Source organism: Semicossyphus pulcher, unplaced genomic scaffold, assembly GCF_022749685.1.
Source record: "Semicossyphus pulcher isolate SPU_LCO1_2020_fin unplaced genomic scaffold, fSemPul1.0.p SCAF_22, whole genome shotgun sequence".
NCBI lineage: Eukaryota > Metazoa > Chordata > Actinopteri > Labriformes > Labridae > Semicossyphus > Semicossyphus pulcher.
Genome location: NW_027211696.1, coordinates 16,142,084 through 16,163,907, shown reverse-complemented (window position 1 = coordinate 16,163,907; position 21,824 = coordinate 16,142,084). Strand labels below are relative to the sequence as shown.

Genomic DNA, 21,824 nt, shown 5'->3' with positions numbered 1-21,824 from the left:
TTCAAACCACTTACTGCAAAAGGTAAAATCGGCTCTTACAGATAAGAAAAGTCAATAAATATATTCAAACTACAAAAAAAAAAATTAATTAGTATTTTTAGGGGCGTAAATTCCATTCTGGACATGAAGATAAATGAACATCACGTGTATTTAAAGCTGAGAGCAAAGCAGGTTTTACTTAAACTACTGTTAAAATGATCATCTCGAAGATTTTCATGTAAATAAATGTCCGTTAAGTCTATCGCCGAATGAGGTAACACAATGGTGATTGAGCCTATGGCCACCTGATAAAACCCTTTGTATTTGCAGTATTGCTGACTGGCGGTCCGGTGCGACTTTCACGGAAAAAATCACAAGTGGCGCCCAGTTAGTGACGCGTTTTCCATCAGCCAGCAGTGGTTGGTCTGCCAGAGAGGGTAGGCGGAGCTAAGCGGCTGCTTTTCCGCTCTCTGCAAGTGTTGCGAGTAAACAGTAATCTACTGTGGCTGAACAAACAAAGAAAAGATGGATGACTACAGATACAACTTCAAAAATAATCCAAAGAAAAAGAAACAAACTCGACGCTCAGATGAAGCAAACAGTCTGGAGCCAACTGTGGACGTCACACATGCAGCACTGTCTGGATATCTGGGAAGTGTACTCCCGCAATTACCGTTTATCGCCATAGGTGCCGCCAAAGTGAACGAAACTGAGATCTTCGAGATTAAAACTTTAACCAGCAAAACAGAGGCTTAATACCAACGTATTGATAACTGTGTGCCGTCTAAATTTAACATTAAATGGTCAAATAAATACATTACCTAGATTAAATGGCGAGTGTAAGCAAGACAACATCCCACTTTAATACAACAATGTCGTAAAATAAAACATTAAGATGCATTTATTTGTACACAAATATCCTGAATGCTAAAATACATTCTCAGACGGGGTTTGATGAGCGAAAGAGGCAAAATAATCGACTTTGCAAACCGTGCGAAGGCAGTGAGCAATGTGAAACTTAAGACCTGGATGTAAAACAAAACAGTTCAGTCAATTTTACCTGGTTAGAAGTCACTGTCAGTTCACATCACGGAGCGTAAACGCGTCGTCAGCGAACCAGCGGAACAATCCAAAGTGCAACAACGACAAATCAATCAAACTTAAGGCCAAAATTTGCACAACTTTTTAAATAATCTCCTACGAGGTTAAGTGACGTATGTGAACGTCACGACTCAAACAGTATTCACTTTTATATATTTAAAAATAAAAAATAGGGAAAACTCTTCTGAGATGTAGACTTTTGAGGTTTGTTAGTCAATTAGTAAAATTAATTAGAACAAATAAAATCAAGGCTGAAAGTCTACAAAAGTTTACCGCCTTCCCTACTTAAAAAAAACATTAAAAAAAGGGAAATGATATCACGTGAAATCAGTCAGTGGTTGAATAAGAGATCATAACGCATAATAATGAGCTTTCATTGGAAACATGGCACAGCAGGTAGCTTGCACTTTGGAGCAGTAATGCTAATAAAACAGTTTGACATTGCACAATATGAAATCATCTTTTTGACACGTCTTAAATAGGTTCGCTTCAGAGTTCTGTCCGAGGAGCAAAAGCCGGTCATCCCTTCAGAAAAACACAAGATTACCTGATGTAGAAATAAATAAAGAACAAGAAACGCAGAGCGCAGCGAGAGGACACTCGCTGCTCGCAGATTGTTCCTAATGTTTCCAAGAGAGAGAATGCACAATGATACACCAACAATGCACAACATTGATAACTGATCCGTCCACTTGAGTCCAGTAAATCAGTGCAGACGGGTGCTATTGTTTTAAGCTGTGTCTTGAACCCTTGAACGGCTCGTTTTATATCGTGGAGCGTCTAGTCGTCGAGTTGCCAGCAAAGATACAGAGTTGGTTTCAAAGCGACAGAGCTAAACGAGTCTGTGGTCGAACAGCGCCGACCTCTCACCTCCACCGCTCGTGGAGACCCCGCTCCTTTTGTCTTTAGGCAAGAAACTTGGAATGCAGAAAGGGGGAGAAGACTCTAAAAGGAGAGGAAGGAAGGAGATGGCGTACTTTGAAGGTGTGCGTTTAAAGAAAAACTAAAGGAAGCAGCATGAGAGGAAAACATGAAGTCTGCTGGATTTATCTGCTGAACAGACGGAGAAAAAAGGCTGCAAATAAAAAGTACAAAATGCTGATAAAGTAAAGACGATATTAAAGTAAGACAATAATAAAGCGAGGATGGCAGACAGAGCCATAAAAAAAAAGGCATGCATGGAGAACTACACACATCCATACTGTTCGGCTTGCCGTCCGTCACTCCGCTCACAGGGTGCAGGGCAGCGCTGCGGCGGTGCTGCTGCTGCTGCAGACACAGTGAGGGTCGGGACTGGCTGTGCTGTGAGGTCAGGCCGGAGGCGGCCCAGACCAGGCGTCGACTAGACAAGAAGAGATTTCATGACAAAGAGACTTGTGTCATGTTGTTTTTCCTGGCCAGGTAATGGGACAACCCAGGGGGAGAGCATGGGAGGTCTGGGGGTGGGGGTGAGAGGGAGAAGAGGTGGGAGTAAATGGTGAACGTTCAGTGCCTCGACGGCCCGTTGCTCTGGGTTACGGAGTCAGAGACGTCCAAGAAGGCAGAGCGCATCAGGTTGAAGGATTTGTCGGAGAGGGATGAAACATCGTCTGACGTCATCCCCTTTGTCTCGATCTTTGGAAGGATCTTCAATCTGATGGTCCCTGCGGAGAAACAACACTCCACCGTCAAGCTCTTTGCATACAGATAAAGACATCAAACACGGTGAAGAAAGGAGCGCTCCCGGCTGAGAGGAACGAGGACAATCAAGCTGAGTTACCCGATTTGAACTGCTTTTCTTTCCGCAGGTAGAAGCTGCTGTAGGAGGAGAAAACGATGGGGATGATGGGCACCTGAAAACAAGAGAGGAAAAGGAAAGATCAAAAAGGCTGAAATAATAACTCATCTTAATGTTCAGGTTGAGCAGATCGAAAAGAGTCTGACTTCTAACTTTAAGTCTGACAACTGTCTTTCTGTGAAGTAAGCAGGAGTGGGAATCATTTTTTAAAGATTATTTCTTGGCTTTCTGCCTTTATATGACAGGACAGCTGAGGTGAGACGGGAGAAGTGGGGAGGAGAGAGTGGGGGAAGACACGCACCAAATGATCGGCAGACCGGGAGTTGAACCCGCGATCAGCAACATGGAGGCGCCCACCCCACCAACCGAGCCAAAGCAGCGCCCCAGATTTTAAAACATTTTGCGATGTGCTCGGTGAAGTGATATTGTGATTTATTTCCTTTTTTCAACTGCAAATTATCTCCCCAAAATCAACATCTGTTTTATTTACTCTTTAACTCAATCATTTTTCCTGCAGCAGGGATAAAACTAGAGCTGTCCCGAATTGTTGCCAAGGTCACTGACAACAAAAATCAGTATTTGAACCCCCCCCCCCTTTTAACCCCACCAAAATAACAATTAGCCCAATAAATAAGAATTAGCTTATTGAAATAATAACCCAACTTTAATCATTGTAGTGACTTCAAAACAATCTCCCCTTCTGTTCCTGAGTTATGGCGTTCAATAATGGCCAGAAAAATGTTTTTGCAGAACATTATGTTGTCACAGTGAAGTTGACCTTTGACCTTTTGGGTATAAAATATTATCACTTTATCATCTTACCCTTTTTTTTTTCATTTGTCACACAGAAATTAGCAAGTTAGAGCCAAAAACATGTTGTGTGTAGTCAGAGTGACCTTTGACCACCAAAATGTAATCAGTTCATCCTTGAGTCGAAGCAGACGTTTGTGCCACGTTTGAAGAAATTCCTTCAAGGCATTCCTGAGATATTGTGTTTACAAGAATGGGATGGACATGAGGTCACAGTGACCTTGACCTTTGACCTTTGACCACCAAAATGTAACCAGTTAATCTTTGAGTCGAAGTAGAAGTTTGTGCCACATTTGAAGAAATTCCCTCAAGGTGTTTCTGAGATATCGTGCTCACAGGAATGGGACGGACAGACAGTCCATGCACCGTTCCATCTCTGGATCCTGTGATCCATTTATTCGCCTTCCTTTGTCGGCATTCAACATCAAGCTCATCAAGGCAGATTATCCTCCATCAAACATAAAGCAAGCTGAACCAACCGGGCCAACACACACTGACGCCAATAATAGATGCAGAACAGCATGAAGATACGCCGTCTGCGTGTTGGACATAAAACCAACAAAAAACTACACGAAGGCTCCAACAAAAGCAGAATAAAACTGACCAAGAGCGGGAAATTGAGCTCCTCCTGTCCACGGATTACGATGGAGAAGCATCCGACGGAGAAGCGACTGAAATTTCCCCCGTCGCCATAGCGAAGTTTCAAATACAATTGAATTTCTGTTGCTTTAACGCCCAACACAAGGTATTTGGGACAGCTCCATATAAAAACCTACCAATCCGGCTGAAGACTGATATCCTCACCAAAAACAAACAAACACAAAGCACAACCTAGTGGACTGAAAATAAGTTTAATTCAAATATTCAATATTATTATAATATTTAGAAAATTAAAAGATTAAAACGTTTTGTTCATCGATATAAAATTGCCACACAAAATGTTGCTATATTATGTTGTATCAATTTTTCCCCTTCCCATACAAACAACCAAAACTATAACAAACAGACAGACAGAGATGCTTGACTGAACCAACCAGCAATCTCCATCTCCTCCCGCTGCAGCTAATAGAGGCCGAGTTGCTCTCTGGAGGCCCCCCCACACCCACCCCCACCCCTCCGAGTGGCCCTTCAACAGGACCGGCTGAGCCAAACGTGGCTCCCCCTGGGGGCTGTCCCGCTTCCACTCAATCTGGGCACAAATGGAGAGGCTGAGCTATAACTCAGCCGGAGCAAAAACACACAGAGATGGAAATAGTCTGTGATCGCGCAGGATTAGTCTCAAGTGGAAACGCAGATTGTGTTCTCAAGACCTTAAATGAAGTTTTTCTGCCAACATATGCACAACAATTCAACAACGGACTATTTGTACAACATAGAGGCAGACTCTGAACTGTAGTGCCCATATAGAAAATGTGTGCTTGCTAATAAGGAGCAGCAGGGCTCTGATCCAAACCGATATTAATCTTTAGCAGCAACAAGTAACAAGAAATTGGCTCACGTATTCAAACCAACATCTTCGCCTGCGGGTGAACCCGATGCGGTTTCTGGCACGATCCCATTCAACTATGTTTTTTTAATTCCTTCCACCTGTCTGACCCCCAGGTTTGTGCTGCAAGCATCAGCTCACGATCAGAGACCTCCCACCTGCATGCATGTGGAGGTACCGCTGATAAACGAACACAGCTGAGCTGCCAATTAGTGTGTGATGGGAGCCGCCTCTGATCTACATCTAATCATTTTGTCTTAGGAGTTGGAAGAAAGTCACATCGTACACAACAGAGGAGAATTCCAGAGTTAAGCGAAACAAAATATCACAATAAGAGAGCTCAAAATATCAGTGTGAGGCCACCACACTCGTCTTATTGTTTCAGGCATTCCTTGCTAATAACTGGCTGATTCAGAGCTATCTATGCATGCCATCATCTGCTCATTGGGTATGGTTAAATCATAATGTTGCCTTGTGCCATGTAAGGTTACTAGCTCCCCCATGTGTCTAGAATCTGCACATTGCCGGCAACATTACCCCACTCTCTCTCTTTTTCAGGAGATAGAAGTCTCCTGGAAATCAGCCAGAATCATCTCAGGACAAACAGGATGAGGGTGTGCGTTACAGCACACCAAATGTTGATTTAATTCACATGTTTCGAGAGGATATGGGCAGGATAACTTACACTTCCTCTTCTCAGTTTACACAAACCCTAAAAATAAAGTGAAGTTTAAAAAGATAACTCACTTGTGCCTGCACTGCCAGGTGGAAAGCTCCTTTTTTGAAGGGCAGCAGGTCCCCTCTCTGGTTTCGCGTTCCCTCCGGGAACACCCACAGACGAATCTGTGGAGGTCAAAGGACAGCAGGGAGGAAAAACAGCAATTTAATCATCACGTCATCCTGAAGGTGTCGGAAAACAGAATCTTGTGACAGATAGAGTGAAAAAACAAACCACAGATAACAAACAGGCACTTTCATGATAAATCATCTATCATTAATAACACTGTCGTTCTGTGTCGACAGGAGCCAGTTTACCTGATCGTCCAACATGGTTTTGGCAGCGTCGGCCATGACGCTCTTGGCGTCGCTCGTCTTCTTGCGGTTGATGAAGACGATGCCGCCCAGCCAGCAGATGAGACCCACTGTGCCGGCGTAGATCAGCTCCTTCTTGGCGATCATGGTGCAGCGGTCGGGTAAGATCTCCATCAGGCCTGAGAAGCACAGACAGGAAGCTGTGTGAGTCAGAGCTGCTGAGAACCACTGAAGTATGTGTGTCACCAAAACGTGGTTGAATAGTTACATCTCCAAAGTCGTGTCTGGCACTTAAATGTCATAAAAGACGCAATTAATGAATACGCCTATTTTATAGCACACATAAAAAACAGCACAGGAAAACACAAACAAGATGTTGGCTGATTTACATTATAAAGCTCCTTTTCATATAACTTGTTTGTTTGCTTTTTAGGGGTGGGAATTGCGGGGAAACTCACAACGCGATACGTGGCCCACGATTCCGATAATATCACAGTGATTCCGCAATAATTGATATATTGCACGACAATCATATGATACATCACGATATCTGATTAACTTCTTCAGCCAATTAATTTCCGTTCATGTTACCATGGCGAGGAGTCATGAAGTAGTGATGCGATGAGTCAAAATTGCAGGGAAATCTGTTTAGAGCGCCAAATATTTGTAGATTTAAATAGCGATATTTGGTGCCAGCCCACTGATAATTGTATTGCACGAGCCAGGTCGACGATATATTGCTGTATGAATGTTTTGTCCCACCCCTATTGCTTTAGCATTGGCTATCAAGCCTAAATTATCATAACTGACTTTTTTGTCAATTTATTTACTTCATTTTTCCACTGAAATTTTGAGAAGAAAATGAGTCCTTGTTAAATGCGTGACTTTGAAATACGATGTCTCTAATGGGGTGGGTTAAAATAAGTCCAAAGTCCCAACATGGGACTGGATTGAGCTTTGGCCTTTCCATCTTATCTCTTCGGCCTTGTGAAAAGTATACAGGTTTAAAGTCTGCTGATGTCACGCGTGATGCTTCATAAGATATCTAACTTTATCGATGAGAGCTATCTCAATGAATGTGATGAAATCAGACATGTTTGATCAACCATTGTGCAAAGCCGGCTGGTGCAGAACACAGAGCAGTGCACACACGCACAAGATAAGAGCAGGGAAGTGTGTGAGATAACGGACGGAAAGCTGCAGAGTAACTACATGTGGGTCTAAAGAGAGCAAACGGAACCAAATGAAATCAGACTGAGTGCTTGAAACCCGGCCCGAGCTGCGGAGGTGAGGGATCTTAGTTCCTCTTGGCTACATCCCATCATCTCTGGGATGCGCAGCTATTCATGGCCGGGTGTGCAGTTGGCATGGCAACTTGGACGCCAAATCAGACTCCTGCTGAGTTTCCTCAGCTCTAATTAGATGCCCATCTCTCCCACAGCTGTCACTACCCTGGCCTGGAGCCTGCCCTCATCACTCACCGGCGCTGAAAAACACTCTCTACTGGGCACTGATGGAGAGAAAACACAGCTCGAGTAAGCTGGTGTCCTTAAAGTGAAGATAATGACTAAGATTTAAGAGCAAGAGCAGTTAGGCAATGCTTAAAGACCGGCCGCACACGGGCAATTCAAGAGACAAAAACTGGATCAAAAGATCAAGTGGATGAAACAAGAATTAAACCTTCCTACACGGTGCAGACCGGGTTCTTGGAGAACATTGATGCATGGGTTCGTTACATGTTATTCTATGACTGCCTTTGCCAAATCAAAACTACAAACTGCATCGTTTCCTGCTGCTTACCTACACTGCAATACGTCCTATCAACCAAAACTAGAAGGTGTTTCTTCTTTTAAGTTCAAAGTCCGGATGTGACACACCTGACAGGCCTCGTTATTTTGTTCAAATAAACTGAAGGCCGAGTTTGAGCGGCCTGTGCCAACTCTCCTGTGCTGAATAGAAGTAGTAAGTCCTGGAGGGTGGAGAGGTTGGAACCAATGATGCAATGATGTCTTCAGCAGTCCTGGTTTTTTATTTGAGTCAGGACATGAATCGTTTGGTGGGAGACCCAAACTATCTGTATCTAACGGCCAGCACATACAGGATCCGTCTGCGCCGCAGCTGCCAAACCCAACCCTGCTCTCTGTGATCGCTAACACAATGCAGCCAAATTCACCAGATAGTTGTTGTGATGTTAATGTTTCTGCTGTCAGACAGAGGATCAAGTATGAGGCGTGAGTGCGGTTCATAAACACTTTGTTAAAGAGACATACTCAGTCACTACCAGCTGCAGCAGAGTTTAAAAAAGTTTTAAAAATTTAATTCCTGTTCCCATTGGCTGAAAGCCGTAAAATACATTCAGGTAATAGGCAGGTTGTTAATTCTCTACTGTCTGAGGGGACGCTTTCCTGTGAGCTCATCCGGGTCAGGACCCTATTTTGGAGAGCAGACAGGCTCTGCTCTGGTAATCTGGTCATTTAGGTGTTATAGGATCGTGCTCACACGAGCAGCAGGTGTGATGGAAGAAGAAAAAGACGTCTCTGCCTCCCACATGTTTTCCCTGGAAGCTTTGAAATGCACACTGTCCAGGAAAGATTCCCCTTGCCAGGTTTTCATAAAGCACAGGTCAGCGGAGACGGAATAATTCTTGTTAGTTCCATCGAGCAGTACCGGCGTGTCCACTTTACTGGCCAGGGAGTGAAGATTTGACACGTGTATACTCGAGAGCAGAGTCAGAAATCCCCTCCGTCGGAACTTAACCAGCGCAAAAGAACACTTCTTTCATCTGCAACTCTGAACCCACTGCAGAGTGCTGCTCCTTCCACTGAAGTGTCCAGAGCACTCCCAGAGTGCATCAAATCTGGTGTCAAGTAGCTCAGAGGGAACTGCAGAAAGTACAACTAGTTCTTCTCTGCTAAATCTGATTTTATTTAAGCTGAGACAAAAATAAACATTAACTTACAAAATCAAGAGCTGCCATTTGGACAACCATCTTGCACAACTATTCACAGTTGGTATTGCAAAACAGAATCAAAGCCGCAATCAAATAGTGCAATGATGAGGCCAAGGTCAACAGAATACAGACGTCAGCACCATAGACTGTATAAAAAGATGGACGACATGACAGCTCCCTCAAAGTGAAGCCAAAACATTTTGGGCGCCCCCTGCTGACTGGCTGCAGTATAGGTCATAAAGCCCGCCTCCTCCATGATAACAGATGGGACATGAGTCAAACTATAAAATCAAAATACACGCCCGATAAATGTTTCTCAAACATGGTTTCTGTCATTATAGTTAGTTCTTATCATGCTGATTTACATCCAAGTGTTCATTTTTCTGACAAGTTTATTTTTAATTAGTTATTTGATGCTGTCAAAATGATGATTGACAGCTCTGTTGACAAATCCGGCTCCTGCAGCCGATCAGTTCCGGGTGAGCAGAGCGGAGGACGATCCCCGAGTGGAAACGTAACTAAAACAATCACTACAGTCATTGAAGTTTCCATACCTGTGAACGTTAACCTCAGACCAACACAGAGAAGCTGTTCTGCTGTTAAACACACCAGCGTGCGGGATCCTGGCTGTTTTATCGGCAAGTTAAGTGTGTGTTTGGGTTAGCGGAAGTGGCTACGGCGGCTCCACCCAGCAATCTCTACAGCTCAACTCTGGCCACTTCACTCGCCGAGCTCTACTGCACAGTCTCTGGCTCCAAATGAAGTCCCCATTGCAAGATGGCAGCGCCTATCACGGGGGTTATTTTGGCATCATATTCGTACAACGAGAGTAGATGGAGACGCACCGTCCATCTTTATATAGTCATTGAACCAGACTCGTTGGTTGACAGTCATTGGTGGATAAGATGCCACTTTATTTATGCTCATGTGACAGCAGCCGATGCCTATTCAGATTATCTATTGCCATTCACACTATGATGCAATACTGTATGTTCCTTTAAGTCATTTTGTCTCTTTAATGTCCGTTTCACTTTTTTCCATCTGTCCATGGGTCATCACCAGGATAAGAGGAGGCATAAAAATTGCTCTAGAGGAGAGATTTGATCTCTTAATAAGGTGAAAAAAATACTTGCATACATCGACATTCAGCCAAAATGTGTTGGAAAATATCTGCATATCCGATACTGGCAAAAGCCAGTATATAGCCTCCCTACAATCAATGTCTCAAGTCTGGTAGTACAATACTAACCCAAAACATCCAGGGAGCTCTGGTGGTTGGAGATGATGACGTAGGGTCCCTCTGTCTGCAGATGCTCCCAGCCGCTCACTTCAAACCGAAGGCCCAGGAAATACTTCACATGACGGACGATGGAGCGGATAATCCTGAGGGGAGAAGGTTAGAGAAAGTCCTGAGTAAGTAAAGGGAAGCATTCAGTCATGTGAGTGCAGTGTGTAGGCTGTATATTATTTACATGAATCCTTGGTCAGAAGGTTGGAGGAAACAGTGGTACGTATAAAGCCTTATATATACACTATGGTAATGTAGTTCATTGTAATATTGCCAGCTCAGATGTTAAAGATACGACCTCAATAAGACATTAAAGTCATAATAAAAGACATCTGGTAGATTGTGTACAGCATCCCTATTAGTGCTGTTTGTTTCTTGGTTGGCTAAATAATGGCCTGAAGTTAAATACAACGCTCCAATAAGCTTTGAGAAAGCTTTGTCCGACCATCTGTCTGCCTCTGAGGAAAACAAAAACAACTACATCAAAGCTTTGACTCCCTAACTCAATTTCATGTTTACAATCTGGGGATTTATCAGCTTCAAATCTCTAAAAAAAACTTTTATTTGTCTGAGAGTTCACTTTCAAGTGTGGGAGGAAATTCAACAGAAGTTGAGTTGAGAGGAAGGACTTGGTTTCAGTCCACTTCCACTTAAATGCAGAGCGTCTCCTTTTCTAAATACTTGCTCAAACATGTTCAATCCATTTTGCGATATCTACAGTTACATATAATGAATATAAACATATGATATAGACATATGGGCTGAGGACAATTAAGTCTACAGCTGATTATTTTCTTGGTTAATTGTATGTCTATAAATTGTCAACAAAAAAAAAAGGCTACTAATGCTCAACTGATGAATTAATCAATTACACCTTTTGAAGCACTTACTCCTCCATAACTTTAAACTGGAATATATTACAGCTGCAATCATTGCTTCTTTTGGGCAGCAGGGGGCAGAAAAAAACCCTTGTAACTTCCAATATTATTTCCAGCTAATAAAGCTGTTAACATGCTAACAAGCAATGCATCTAGCAATCATTAAGCCACATTAGCAGCAATTTATGGTATTTTTGACCACCTAAAAATCTAGGTCAAATATTCATCTTAAAGCTTAGGTCTATTCATTTTTAGTTTTAAGCTATATGTTCAACTCTTCTATCTGTGTTGAGGTTTGATATGAGACTTTTACGTGCGTTAGATGTCGCACTCGAGCACCAGCATGAAACCACAACAAACGCTCCACCTCCCCCATCCTAAAACCTGCCTGGCCTATTCTGCCGTACCGTTTCGGAGACATTTCTAAGTGTTCTGTTCGACTATGTAGCGGCAATTGAAGATAATTATAACAGAGCAAACAATTGGAATTAGTTGGTAGGCCTGTACAGGCTCATCTAGGCAGAATGCATGTTACAGCTCGAGCTGCAACAGAGCGCACCCAGCATTGTAGCGCTGCGGGCTAACGTTAGCACACTCGGGTTTACTATGCATGTTGCTACAACCCACCCGCTAGCATGGTTAATGACACAAAATGGGCCTGATATAACCAACAGAACACTATTATAACATTCACATGATCGGTGAGTTAGTTATCGTCCCTAATGTTACTCTAGTACGCGTACATGAACTCGCACGAAACGGGAATGCGGAGCCATCCCGTCCATGTAAGCAAAGAGCTGACAGTAACAAACACAGAGGGAGTTTGGCTTCACTCTCTTTTAAGGAAGTTATTTTTCGAGGATATATTTACATTGGACATGGGCTACTTTATTTATGATATATTAAAGTCGAGGTGAAATGAAAAATGTCATTTAATTCTTTTAGATCACATCCTCGGAAATATTGTGCATCTATTTGACAATACAGGCCAAAAAAAATACAGAAAATCCGATCCTTCTCCGATCATTTTTTCTTCCTGTAAAACTAAATATCACGTGTGCTTACTTAAGCTAGTACCAACCAATTTCAACCAATAATATCATGACATCCACCTGTCAATCAATCTGCAACATTTAGCCGCAGAGCACCAAGAACGCTCGGTCAGTTAGCTAGCCACTGCGCTGTGGAGAACGTCTGTCTACGCCCACTTCTCAACGATCAAATCAAATCCCTCTAATGATATGTCCCACCTTCACATCCTGTTTCACTCGGAAATACGTCACGATACGGAAGCTAGATACTCTCAAAATGCCGTTTCAGCTCGACTTTAATGGATAAAATGTCGCATATTAAGCCTTTAACTTTTATTAATGCCTTGATTCAGTTTCATATTCAGGATGAAGACATAAACTGTTCTAAGTTCAGAGTTTATCTTCTGGGATTCAACCTTTGTAGTGACACATAAGATAACAGCTTTTATTGAACTCTGTGAAGACATGTCCGAGCTGACCTCTGGCCCCACTTGGAGAAGTATCAATGTGCTCTTTAACAAGCAGCGTCAGGATGAGACTTGTGTAATAACGTGATTATGTAAGCCCCCATGCTTTTCATTCCATCAATTATGAGCCTCAACAAGCACTCACGACTATGATATTTTACTCTGGCCTCCATAACCATTTTAAAAGCCTACTATAACACTGTCTCGCCTAAAACACACAGAGTACGGCTGCCAATTTAATGTATGTCTAAGATCCCTTGTTGGCGTGCAAGGCTGGAGAGACAGCATTTAATGTCAGAACAAGGCCACACCACAAGCACCTCCTTATCGCTCCACTCCCAGCCATTATCTGATCATCACTCCATCAGGACAGGACTCGCCTCTTCTCCCTATCAGTGCCAAAAACAGCATAGCAGTGACAACATTTGACCAAACTGCTGTAACCCTGCTCTCCCAAGCAGTACTTAATCTGTAGATACATTTGTGAGATTAAGGACAATATGAAGTATATTGTGAAGAATATGAAGACTGCTTTGCAAATCTGGAAAGCATGAAAAAAACACTCAATCTAGCCTTGTCGTGCACACAAAGCTCACACTGAGGGAGCACTAAACACAAACTGAAAACATTTTTGAGGTTTGCTGGACACAAAATCTGAGCGCAGACCAGGAAGGCTGAACAGCCTACTTGACTAAAAACAGAAGGAAACTTTCTGGCCTTCAATGAACCTGAATGTCGGAGCTGGAAAACTTGATATGTTTATTAAAAACTGTTTAAATCCAGCATCAATCCAGTGTTTAACCTTGTAAACATCTCCATGTGGTGTTCTTCATGTGCTACAAGACATATCAGGGACAACATCAGCAGTCATCTCCATGGCTGGGCCTGTCGGCTTTTAAACTGCAGTGTACCAAGGACAGGCTGAACAACACGTTTTCACATTGGCAGGTTTGAGACGTCACAAACCTAAGGAGCCAATCCCGTTAATGGACGGGGTGATGATTTGCATATCATTATATGCAACCTATGGCAACCACTTCCAGCTGAAACCGTCATCGTAATTTTTGCAAACTCACTACTGACTGCTAACGTTATCGTTACTACTACTAATTACTACATTTTAAGCTAGCTAAGTTTCACAAATTGCCACTAAATGATGGCAGAGACGTGTTTTGTTTTCGGCGTTAATCTTACGAAAGGAGAAATGTAGTCCACAGTGGGCGGGGCCTATGCATATTCTGGAGTTTTTTGCAGATAAAACATATCAGACACGATTTATTACTTCAAGCAGATCACTTTATAACAAACATGATTGGAGCTGGTCTTTTAAAAGAAAGTTCTCTGGCACAGGTCTGATGTAGGATGGGACATGCAGTGATCCTGATAGAAAAATCACTTTTTGGAATGCCTCATAAAGCAAGTAAAGTATAATGATTAAAGTGCTACAAATTAGCTCCAACATCGATGCCTCAACGTTCAGCCAGAGGACATTTGGTGCATGTATCACTCCTCAAAGGGGAAACGCCCGAAAGCAAACTTAAACAAAAGCATGCAAATAAATCCAACTCTGAGAAAGCCTGTAGGTGAGCAAACAATCAAACCTTAAAGCAACAACACTGATTGACAAAATATTTCACAAAATATTGATAACCATACGAAGTGCGATAAATAATTAGTGCATATTAGCCATAACTCACAATTACTGTCTGCTGTTTTGCATGTCACATTTTTCCCCCCTGAATTTAAAATAAATCCAAAAAGCTGCTTTTTTTTTTTAAAGTAATCTGAGCGTAGCTGAAAGCTAGCTCAGGCTTCATGTTGTCGCATCAACATGGTGTGAAAGCATGGCCAATATACCCAGGGCTCCATCCAATAGTTATAACTTCCACATGCTTAGTGAGAAAGCGCGGCTTGTCATCATAAAATAACTTCTCATTTATTGCGATAAATTCAGACATTTGCGATGCGTTTGGTGCAAATTAAATTATAAAGACAAAGATGAAACTGTGAGTAATTGTGCAGCCCTCGTCTCAGCTCACTCTCCTAATCTGCAGAATTTTCCTTTGCAAAAACCTGACCACAAAATCTGGATAACAAATGAGCTCGTTTTTTCTGTGCATCACACCAAAACTGCCTTCTGCTACACCACCGAATTCATGACCTTCCCTGACAGGGAAAACAACAGAGTCACTCCTCATCTTCTGTGTCAGCCAGAGAAATCATCACTTCAAAAAAACATACCTCATGTTTCCCTTCCTCATCGGTGAATCATATCCCCTCTAGGACTTCCTCCTCCTCCTCTTGTTGTCCTTATGTGCCCTCCTTTTAAAAAATGCCTCATACCCTAATAACTGGCTCCATGTTTATCGGCAGTGCCAAATGATATCATAATCAAACATTTCAAATCATCAATTCCCACATTTTGTTCCACAGGAAAGGAAACGTAACGACCAGTGGCCTTGCTGTGGTAACTCACTGTGGCTTTGCTCATTATAAGCAGAGGATTTAAAACAGAAAAGCCCATTAGAACCTTTTAATAGCCTTTATTACATGCTGATGGTAGTGCTGATTGTTTTATTAGCCATCCTCTGAGAATGGAGAGACAAAAGAGAGCGTTTACTGAACATAAACACTCTTTTGGAGAGGCAGCTTAAGTGCTGTTTGAGGGCAGCAGGGATTTGCAGTTTTATCTGCCACTGTTTGGTCTGGTGAGGCTTTTATGACTCAAATGAAACACATCCTTCTTGATCTGATCATTTATAATCTAATCAATTGCAACCTCTGGAAATTATTATTTTTTTTTAGACTTGCTTAAAGTAAAGTAAGTATGGAAGGTAAAAGGTTAAACAGGGAAGGGAAACCAAGTTTACAACAGACACTCTGGGTTGATAAAAGAAACTTCATGTGCCTTTTGTGTCTCTTCCAATATAGTAAAAAGTTTAGGAGTTATGTTTTTAAGCTAAAAAGAGCCTAAACTTTGTTCTCAAAAGTAGATTTTTGGTGGCCCGAATGTAAACATATGCAAAATCAAAAATACATCATGTCAGGTGAAGAATAAGCCTGAAGTAGTGGAAAAATTACAAAATTAAATCAAACTTGAGCCCCTTTCACACTGGTCAAAAAACCCGCTAACACCCGGCTTTTTTGCTAAGTGGGACAGGCTACAATCGGCATTGATGGGAACACAAAACCCGGGTCGACACGCTAATCTCTCTCCCTTTCCCATGCGATGCTATGAAACGCACAGCTACAAATTCCGCCCGTCTCCGTCCAAGCAGCGCTCGAAATCGTTCCAAATTTGCTGGAGCCGAGTTTGATACACAGACTGAATGAGTAATAGATACAGTAAAGACCTAACCGCCGTAACATCTTCACTGGCCTCCATGCTGCTTACCAAAGAGTATAATGCAAGTTCTTTGTTTGCTAACCCTGTTTCCGGCACAAATGTGATGTCATGCGGTGAAGCAGCCGAAAGGGAACGGAAGGAGTACACTCCACTGGCGGTGGGAACAGAGACAATAAACATTTATTAGCAGGTCCTTCTGGGTCTGAAAAACCCACGTCTACACGCTAATTTTTGGTGGAAAATTGGTAATCAATCTTTTGCACACCAGAGCTAAAGCCTTGGGAAATATTTGGGATATTGAATCATACATTGACTCACTACTTTTACCATTTCCCTCCTGCAAAGCATACATTTTTTCCCTGTGGGTTTGATGATAAACCAGCAGAGCAATTTTTTGCTCCTCCAATCAAAGTGATTTTAACGACTACATGAAAAGATAAAGCTCACACTGCTCTAATAATCACAGACAGGAAGAAGCTGTTTAACTCATCATCTCTCACTGCTGGCTCACTTCAAGCTACGCTTGCCTTGGACTGTAGTTTACTACGGTAAAACCCCTTTAACCTTTAAACTGGAATACAGACTTTGGTTTATCTTGCAACAGAGCAGTCCGGTGATAGCACACTCAGTCCTGTGCAAAAGCAACTGGTTATGCAATAACTCAACCAGTGTTGCAGCAATTGTAAGACTGTTCAAGGGGAATAAACAGCCTTGGTTGGATTCTTTTTTATGACCTTTCCACTGAATAAGAGCATTTAGGCTGAAACAACACACCAGCGTAGATTCAATACAACCCGGCTGCTCATGATAAAAGGTGAGCATGACCTGCTATCCTTTACCAACAAACAAAGACATGGGCAGGGTCAAAGGAACAGCATGACATAGAAGAGGATCCATTCATTAATAAAGGCAGGGACAAGACAATGAGTAGTTTAACTATCAAGGCTTCAGAGCTCAGTCACTCTGACTGGTCTGAGTGACATTACTGATTGGTCAGTAAACAGACAGAAACGCTGGTCGTCTCCCACTGGTGATAACAGACATCACAAAGTACGGAACCTGAGCTCAAGAGAGAAAACGAAGCCTCGGTCTTTTATCTGGTGTCATGAGATCCGACCGGATAATTAAAGTTGCAGCCAAAAGTAGCCGTTCAATTACGTGACAGGTGAAACTATGCGTCTAAACACTAAGAAATTAAATCAGCTGGGGGGAACTTTTAAATTGTGTTGATCTTGGCGGCAGAAAATAAAAGACGCAACTACTTTTTTATTCTACTTTCCTTTTTGGACACAGCGGTTTGAAGGATGCATAATGTGTCTACATGTCGATATGTAAGATTAAAAACTGTAACATGACAACAGAGGAACTTTGTAAACTTTGTTTTGCTACTGTTCACGGTTTAGTACGTCTGATACTAGAAGCGTGTGTGAGAGTTACGAGAAGTGTCGGGGCCCAGAGCAGCAGAAAGGCAGAGAAAAGAGCTGTTTAAACAACAGCTGGTTTAGGCTGTGTTCGTGCATAATAAAGCCTACGACTCCTCAAGCTGCGCTCCTGTGTCTTTCTTGCTGCGTGCTGCTGGCGTACTAAAGTAACGGGAGTTAGCCCCGCTAGCTGAAGCTAGCTACAGCTTCGGCCCTTGAGCCGGACAAGAACTCTCCTCAGTGATTACGGACTGCGGTCGGGACGGTGAAGCAGGAAAGGTTAACAACGGCTCGTTAGTTTCCTCCATTGGTTTGTAGCAGGCAGAGTATTATAGCCATCTGTTGGAATACAAGGCACACGACTTTACATGTGATAGCATTCTGGGACTGCTGCTGGACAGCAGATTACTAATTTGTTCGTGGGCAAGCGTTATCTGCTTCGCTTCAATTTTGAATTCGATCGCATCAGTTCGAACTATTAATATTTCACCAGGTTCAAACGATGTATTGAATTCCGATTAAAAAGTGACAGCCTTAATGTGAATGTTATGTTACGAGAAAGTTGATTTAAAGTAATGTATGCCGTGGCCTCAATGAACTGTACACAGCAGATTCTCGCAACGTTTTTCATAAATTAACATATTATAGAGGCTAGCCGTCTCGGAGGAAGAGGGCAAAGTCAGGATTGGTTTCTGACCAAAGTTCACTCGTGTTGTCGCCCATGCTCTTTAACAATGTTCATTTCTTTAGTGATTCTCTCCGTTTAACTCTTTGTTGATCCTGCAAAGTACATGCATAATGTAGAATTACATGGAGAGAAATCCTCTCACGCTTTATTGTAACTCTCTGATTTACTACTTACTGCAAATCTCTGCAGGTAAAAATGTAAACAAAGGTTCTTCAGTCTGCGTGCTTTAAATTGCTTCGTTGGAATGTGACCCAGTGACAGGCACCAATAATAACCTCTCTAGAAATAGTTAGGCGTCAAACTGGTGGTCTGATTTTTTGCTTTTGTAGGTCATACAGAGACAGCAGTGTAACACTGAACCAGTTTCATAACCATTTAAAGTCCAACTAGAGCGTTTCAGGATATGCAAGTCAAATACAGATAAAGATAGAACAGATGAGTTCCACAAATGCTTTCCACTGTTGAGGCCTGTTCTATCTCTACATAGTTTTACTGTGCGACATTCCGGACCTCTATGTCAGCTGTGTAGCAAGTAGTCAACTCCAGAATTGAGTCCTTTGTGCACCCGCAAATGTCTGTGACAGACTGCTCTGTCCTTGATGAATCACAGAGCTCTTTTTGCCAGCGCTGGCGAGTGTGTAAAACCCCATTCACTTCCCCATTCACAAGGTCTGACCCCTGCTTCAGCCGCTTTGTCACAGTCAACAGGTCCAGATAACCTCTGAGCTGACAGCACGGTACACTGGTGCCATATGACACCACCACCATGGCTAACATGACTGCGAAACAGTTATTCCTAGTGCAGTGAGGCAGTACGGTCTGCTGTTGTAAGTGACAGGGCCGCTGTCAGCACATCAAGGCCGTGAGTTTGCACTGAGGATGGGCCTGATAACTAACCAGGGGGAACTTCTTACCATCTGGCATCTTTCTCTTCAAGGTAATTACTGGAATGCAGTCGTTTGAGCCCAGCAATCTGTCCTCACCGTCTAAGTTTAACCACTACAACAGAAATCCCCCCCCCCCCCCCCTGCTGCAGAACGGACACTGACACTGAAGGCGGCGTACTACATTTCTATCCTGACAGGTATCAGTTGACCTGGTCAGTGTGTGTGCTGAGTATAAAATAACATATTTCCTCCAGTGGTAAGGTCAATGGGTCATTGTTACAGAGCCAATATCCAAACCAGAGTAGTTGTTGTTGTTTAAGTCTGGTTTAAATCTGTAGTTTATCCAAATATCAGACTCAAACATCTGTTATTAAAGGTGACTAAGATCTGAGAAACCACCACTAGGTTATCTTCTGAATCCAGAACTGAAAACTGAACATTAACTCGAATAACTTTGTTGGAATAAAACCCACGAAACTATAGGACCCAGACTTTCCTAAATGTGGGTTCATTTTACTCAAACATTGTTTTTTATTCAAACTAAAAAACACATGAGACTTCTTTGTATTTCCACCTTGAACTTCAATAAGTCATATTGACAGCATGCATTAAAAACTTACAAGTTATTCTATCCTACCTTACAACCCAGAGTCATTTCGTTTTTCATACGCAAAGAGAACATTAGGTATGATCTAATTGAATCTCATATTTGCAGGTTCTGTAGTTGTGGTCGATGTGTCCTGATGTCTATTATTACTTCTTCTGAGGCTATTGCATTCCCTAAACTAACAGATTCATCTATTTTTAGAATTTAAATTGGTTATTGAAATTATATGCAAACAATGTATGAGCGCACACAATAACCACTATGACTATTACAGTACTAATAGAATTAAGGTACTTTAAGTGTTAATGGCTTCATAAAGATAGGATTTATTGCAGGGCTGTTGAGCTGGATAACATATTTAGAGTTCAAAGGTGTACTTTAAAGACACACATCCTGACAACTCAGTGGATATTGCTTTGCTACACATGCATCACTTGCATTATAACAAATGTAGAAGTGATTTAGCTAGCCAGCATTACTTAGAATAAGTAGCTCTTAAATCAGAACTAGGGCTGGGAACAATATATATGGTCAAAACAATATGAAAATGTCTATCATATGTGTTTTTCTATATAGTATATATCGTGTTGTCACAAAACCAGTGGCTGAACTGGCCCAGCCAAAGCGAAAACGGAAACTCAGTACTTTTTATTTGTCAAGCTTTCAATTCACTCAGGATTATCCACACATAGGCTTTACCATGTGGTTATTTCATATGGACTAATTATTTGTTAAATTACTAGAAAACATGCTATATTGTGATATCGAGATAAGAAATCCTATATCGTGATAAAGGATTTTGGTCATATCGCCCAGCCCTAAATTGCCTTATAACAAATATGGAACTGATTTAGCCATCTACCATTACTTAGAATAAGCAGCTGTGTATGTGCTCACTTCGTGTAACTTTTAAACGTCAGGCATTTAACTGGAGGGAGTTAGCAGACTTTCTTACATAATATATTATAATTACAATTATCGTTATCAAAGGCTGGTATTGTTTGGGAATAGTCAGAAACATGCCCCGACTTGGTTCGCGGAGCACTACACGTGAACGTACCGTTAAACGTTAACACTCTCGTTTTCAGCTGACGTCAACACGTTCCTTCTGCCAATGTGTCAAGAGGGCTAATGTTAGCATATGTATGATTAAAAATGCAAAATGTATCAAATTAAAATCTTTTTAAATGTCAGGCAAATCTGGTGGACTGTACGCTCTGTGGCGCTACAGTGTTGTTGTGTTAACATAGCTCCGAGCTACAAAAATACCGGTAACGTTACTAGCAAGTGAAATCTGAATGTTTAATATGAACTAACGGCTGCTAACGGCCAGCCAGCTAGCATGCTAACGTCGGCTAGCTGTCAGACGAAGCTGCGAGCGACATTTATTATGCAAACAAACTCACCTCATGTTCTCAACGTCTCTGCCTCCACTTTTCAGTATACACATAGGAATTGTAATCAGGGCCAAGCACATCATCCAGGCGACGTAAAAGCACTTTTTGAAATAAAAAACAAACGTGCTGCTGGTCCACATCAGGAGCGGAATCAGCAGCAGCGGTACCATCCATAGCACCTCCATAGCGATACCCACCAGGGAAACTCACTGCCAGCGATAACACACGCGGGTTTTGGGTTCAGAAAGCCCCTTAAAAACACTGCCCCCCTACGGTGCAAGGGAGACGGAAAACACCGCGACCCTGACACACATTACACAGTCAGAAGTATTCCCTTATAGCGACCCTGGCGTTGGCAATACGTGTCTCAGGCTGCCTAAAATGAACATGAAACGTTGCTCATCTGTTGCTAAATGGCATCATGAGGTGGAGTCAAGTCGTCATCGGTTGTATTTTTTTCTACTTCCGGTTGCTGGACCACTCTGTTCTGATGTCACAAGCTACAGGCTAACAATTCTGTAAGTACACGCTTATCACTTTTGAACATCTAACTTTATTTATACTTTTCATCTTAGGGATGTTATACTGTAGACACACAGATGCTAAATGTCTTGAAAATGTGAGTAACTTTAACACTCCACAAGCAAAGTTTTTCATTCATAAACAGACATACTGTCAC

At 42.2% G+C, this 21,824-nt stretch overlaps 1 protein-coding gene across 1 annotated transcript; it reads right to left on the bottom strand.

Annotated features, from left to right (window-relative positions):
• Window positions 1-2,370: 2,370 nt before the first annotated feature.
• Window positions 2,371-21,428, bottom strand: agpat2 (1-acylglycerol-3-phosphate O-acyltransferase 2 (lysophosphatidic acid acyltransferase, beta)). The gene is made up of 6 exons (XM_069673449.1): window positions 21,155-21,428; window positions 10,385-10,518; window positions 6,189-6,364; window positions 5,901-5,996; window positions 2,840-2,912; window positions 2,371-2,723 (listed from the first exon to the last, which is right to left on the bottom strand). The coding sequence occupies exons 1-6, from the start codon at window positions 21,328-21,330 to the stop codon at window positions 2,566-2,568; spliced, it is 813 nt and encodes a 270-aa protein (XP_069529550.1). The 5' UTR covers window positions 21,331-21,428; the 3' UTR covers window positions 2,371-2,565.
• Between the last annotated feature and the right edge of the window lie 396 nt (window positions 21,429-21,824).

Coding starts and splice junctions, on each gene's coding strand:
- agpat2 (XM_069673449.1), bottom strand. CDS start 21,330: ATGGAGGTGCTATGGATGGTACCGCTGCTGCTGATTCCGCTCCTGATG. Junction 6,365..10,384: donor GAGCTCCCTGGATGTTTTGG/GTTAGTATTGTA, acceptor TGTGCTTCTCAG/GCCTGATGGAGATCTTACCC. Junction 5,997..6,188: donor AAACCATGTTGGACGATCAG/GTAAACTGGCTC, acceptor TGACCTCCACAG/ATTCGTCTGTGGGTGTTCCC.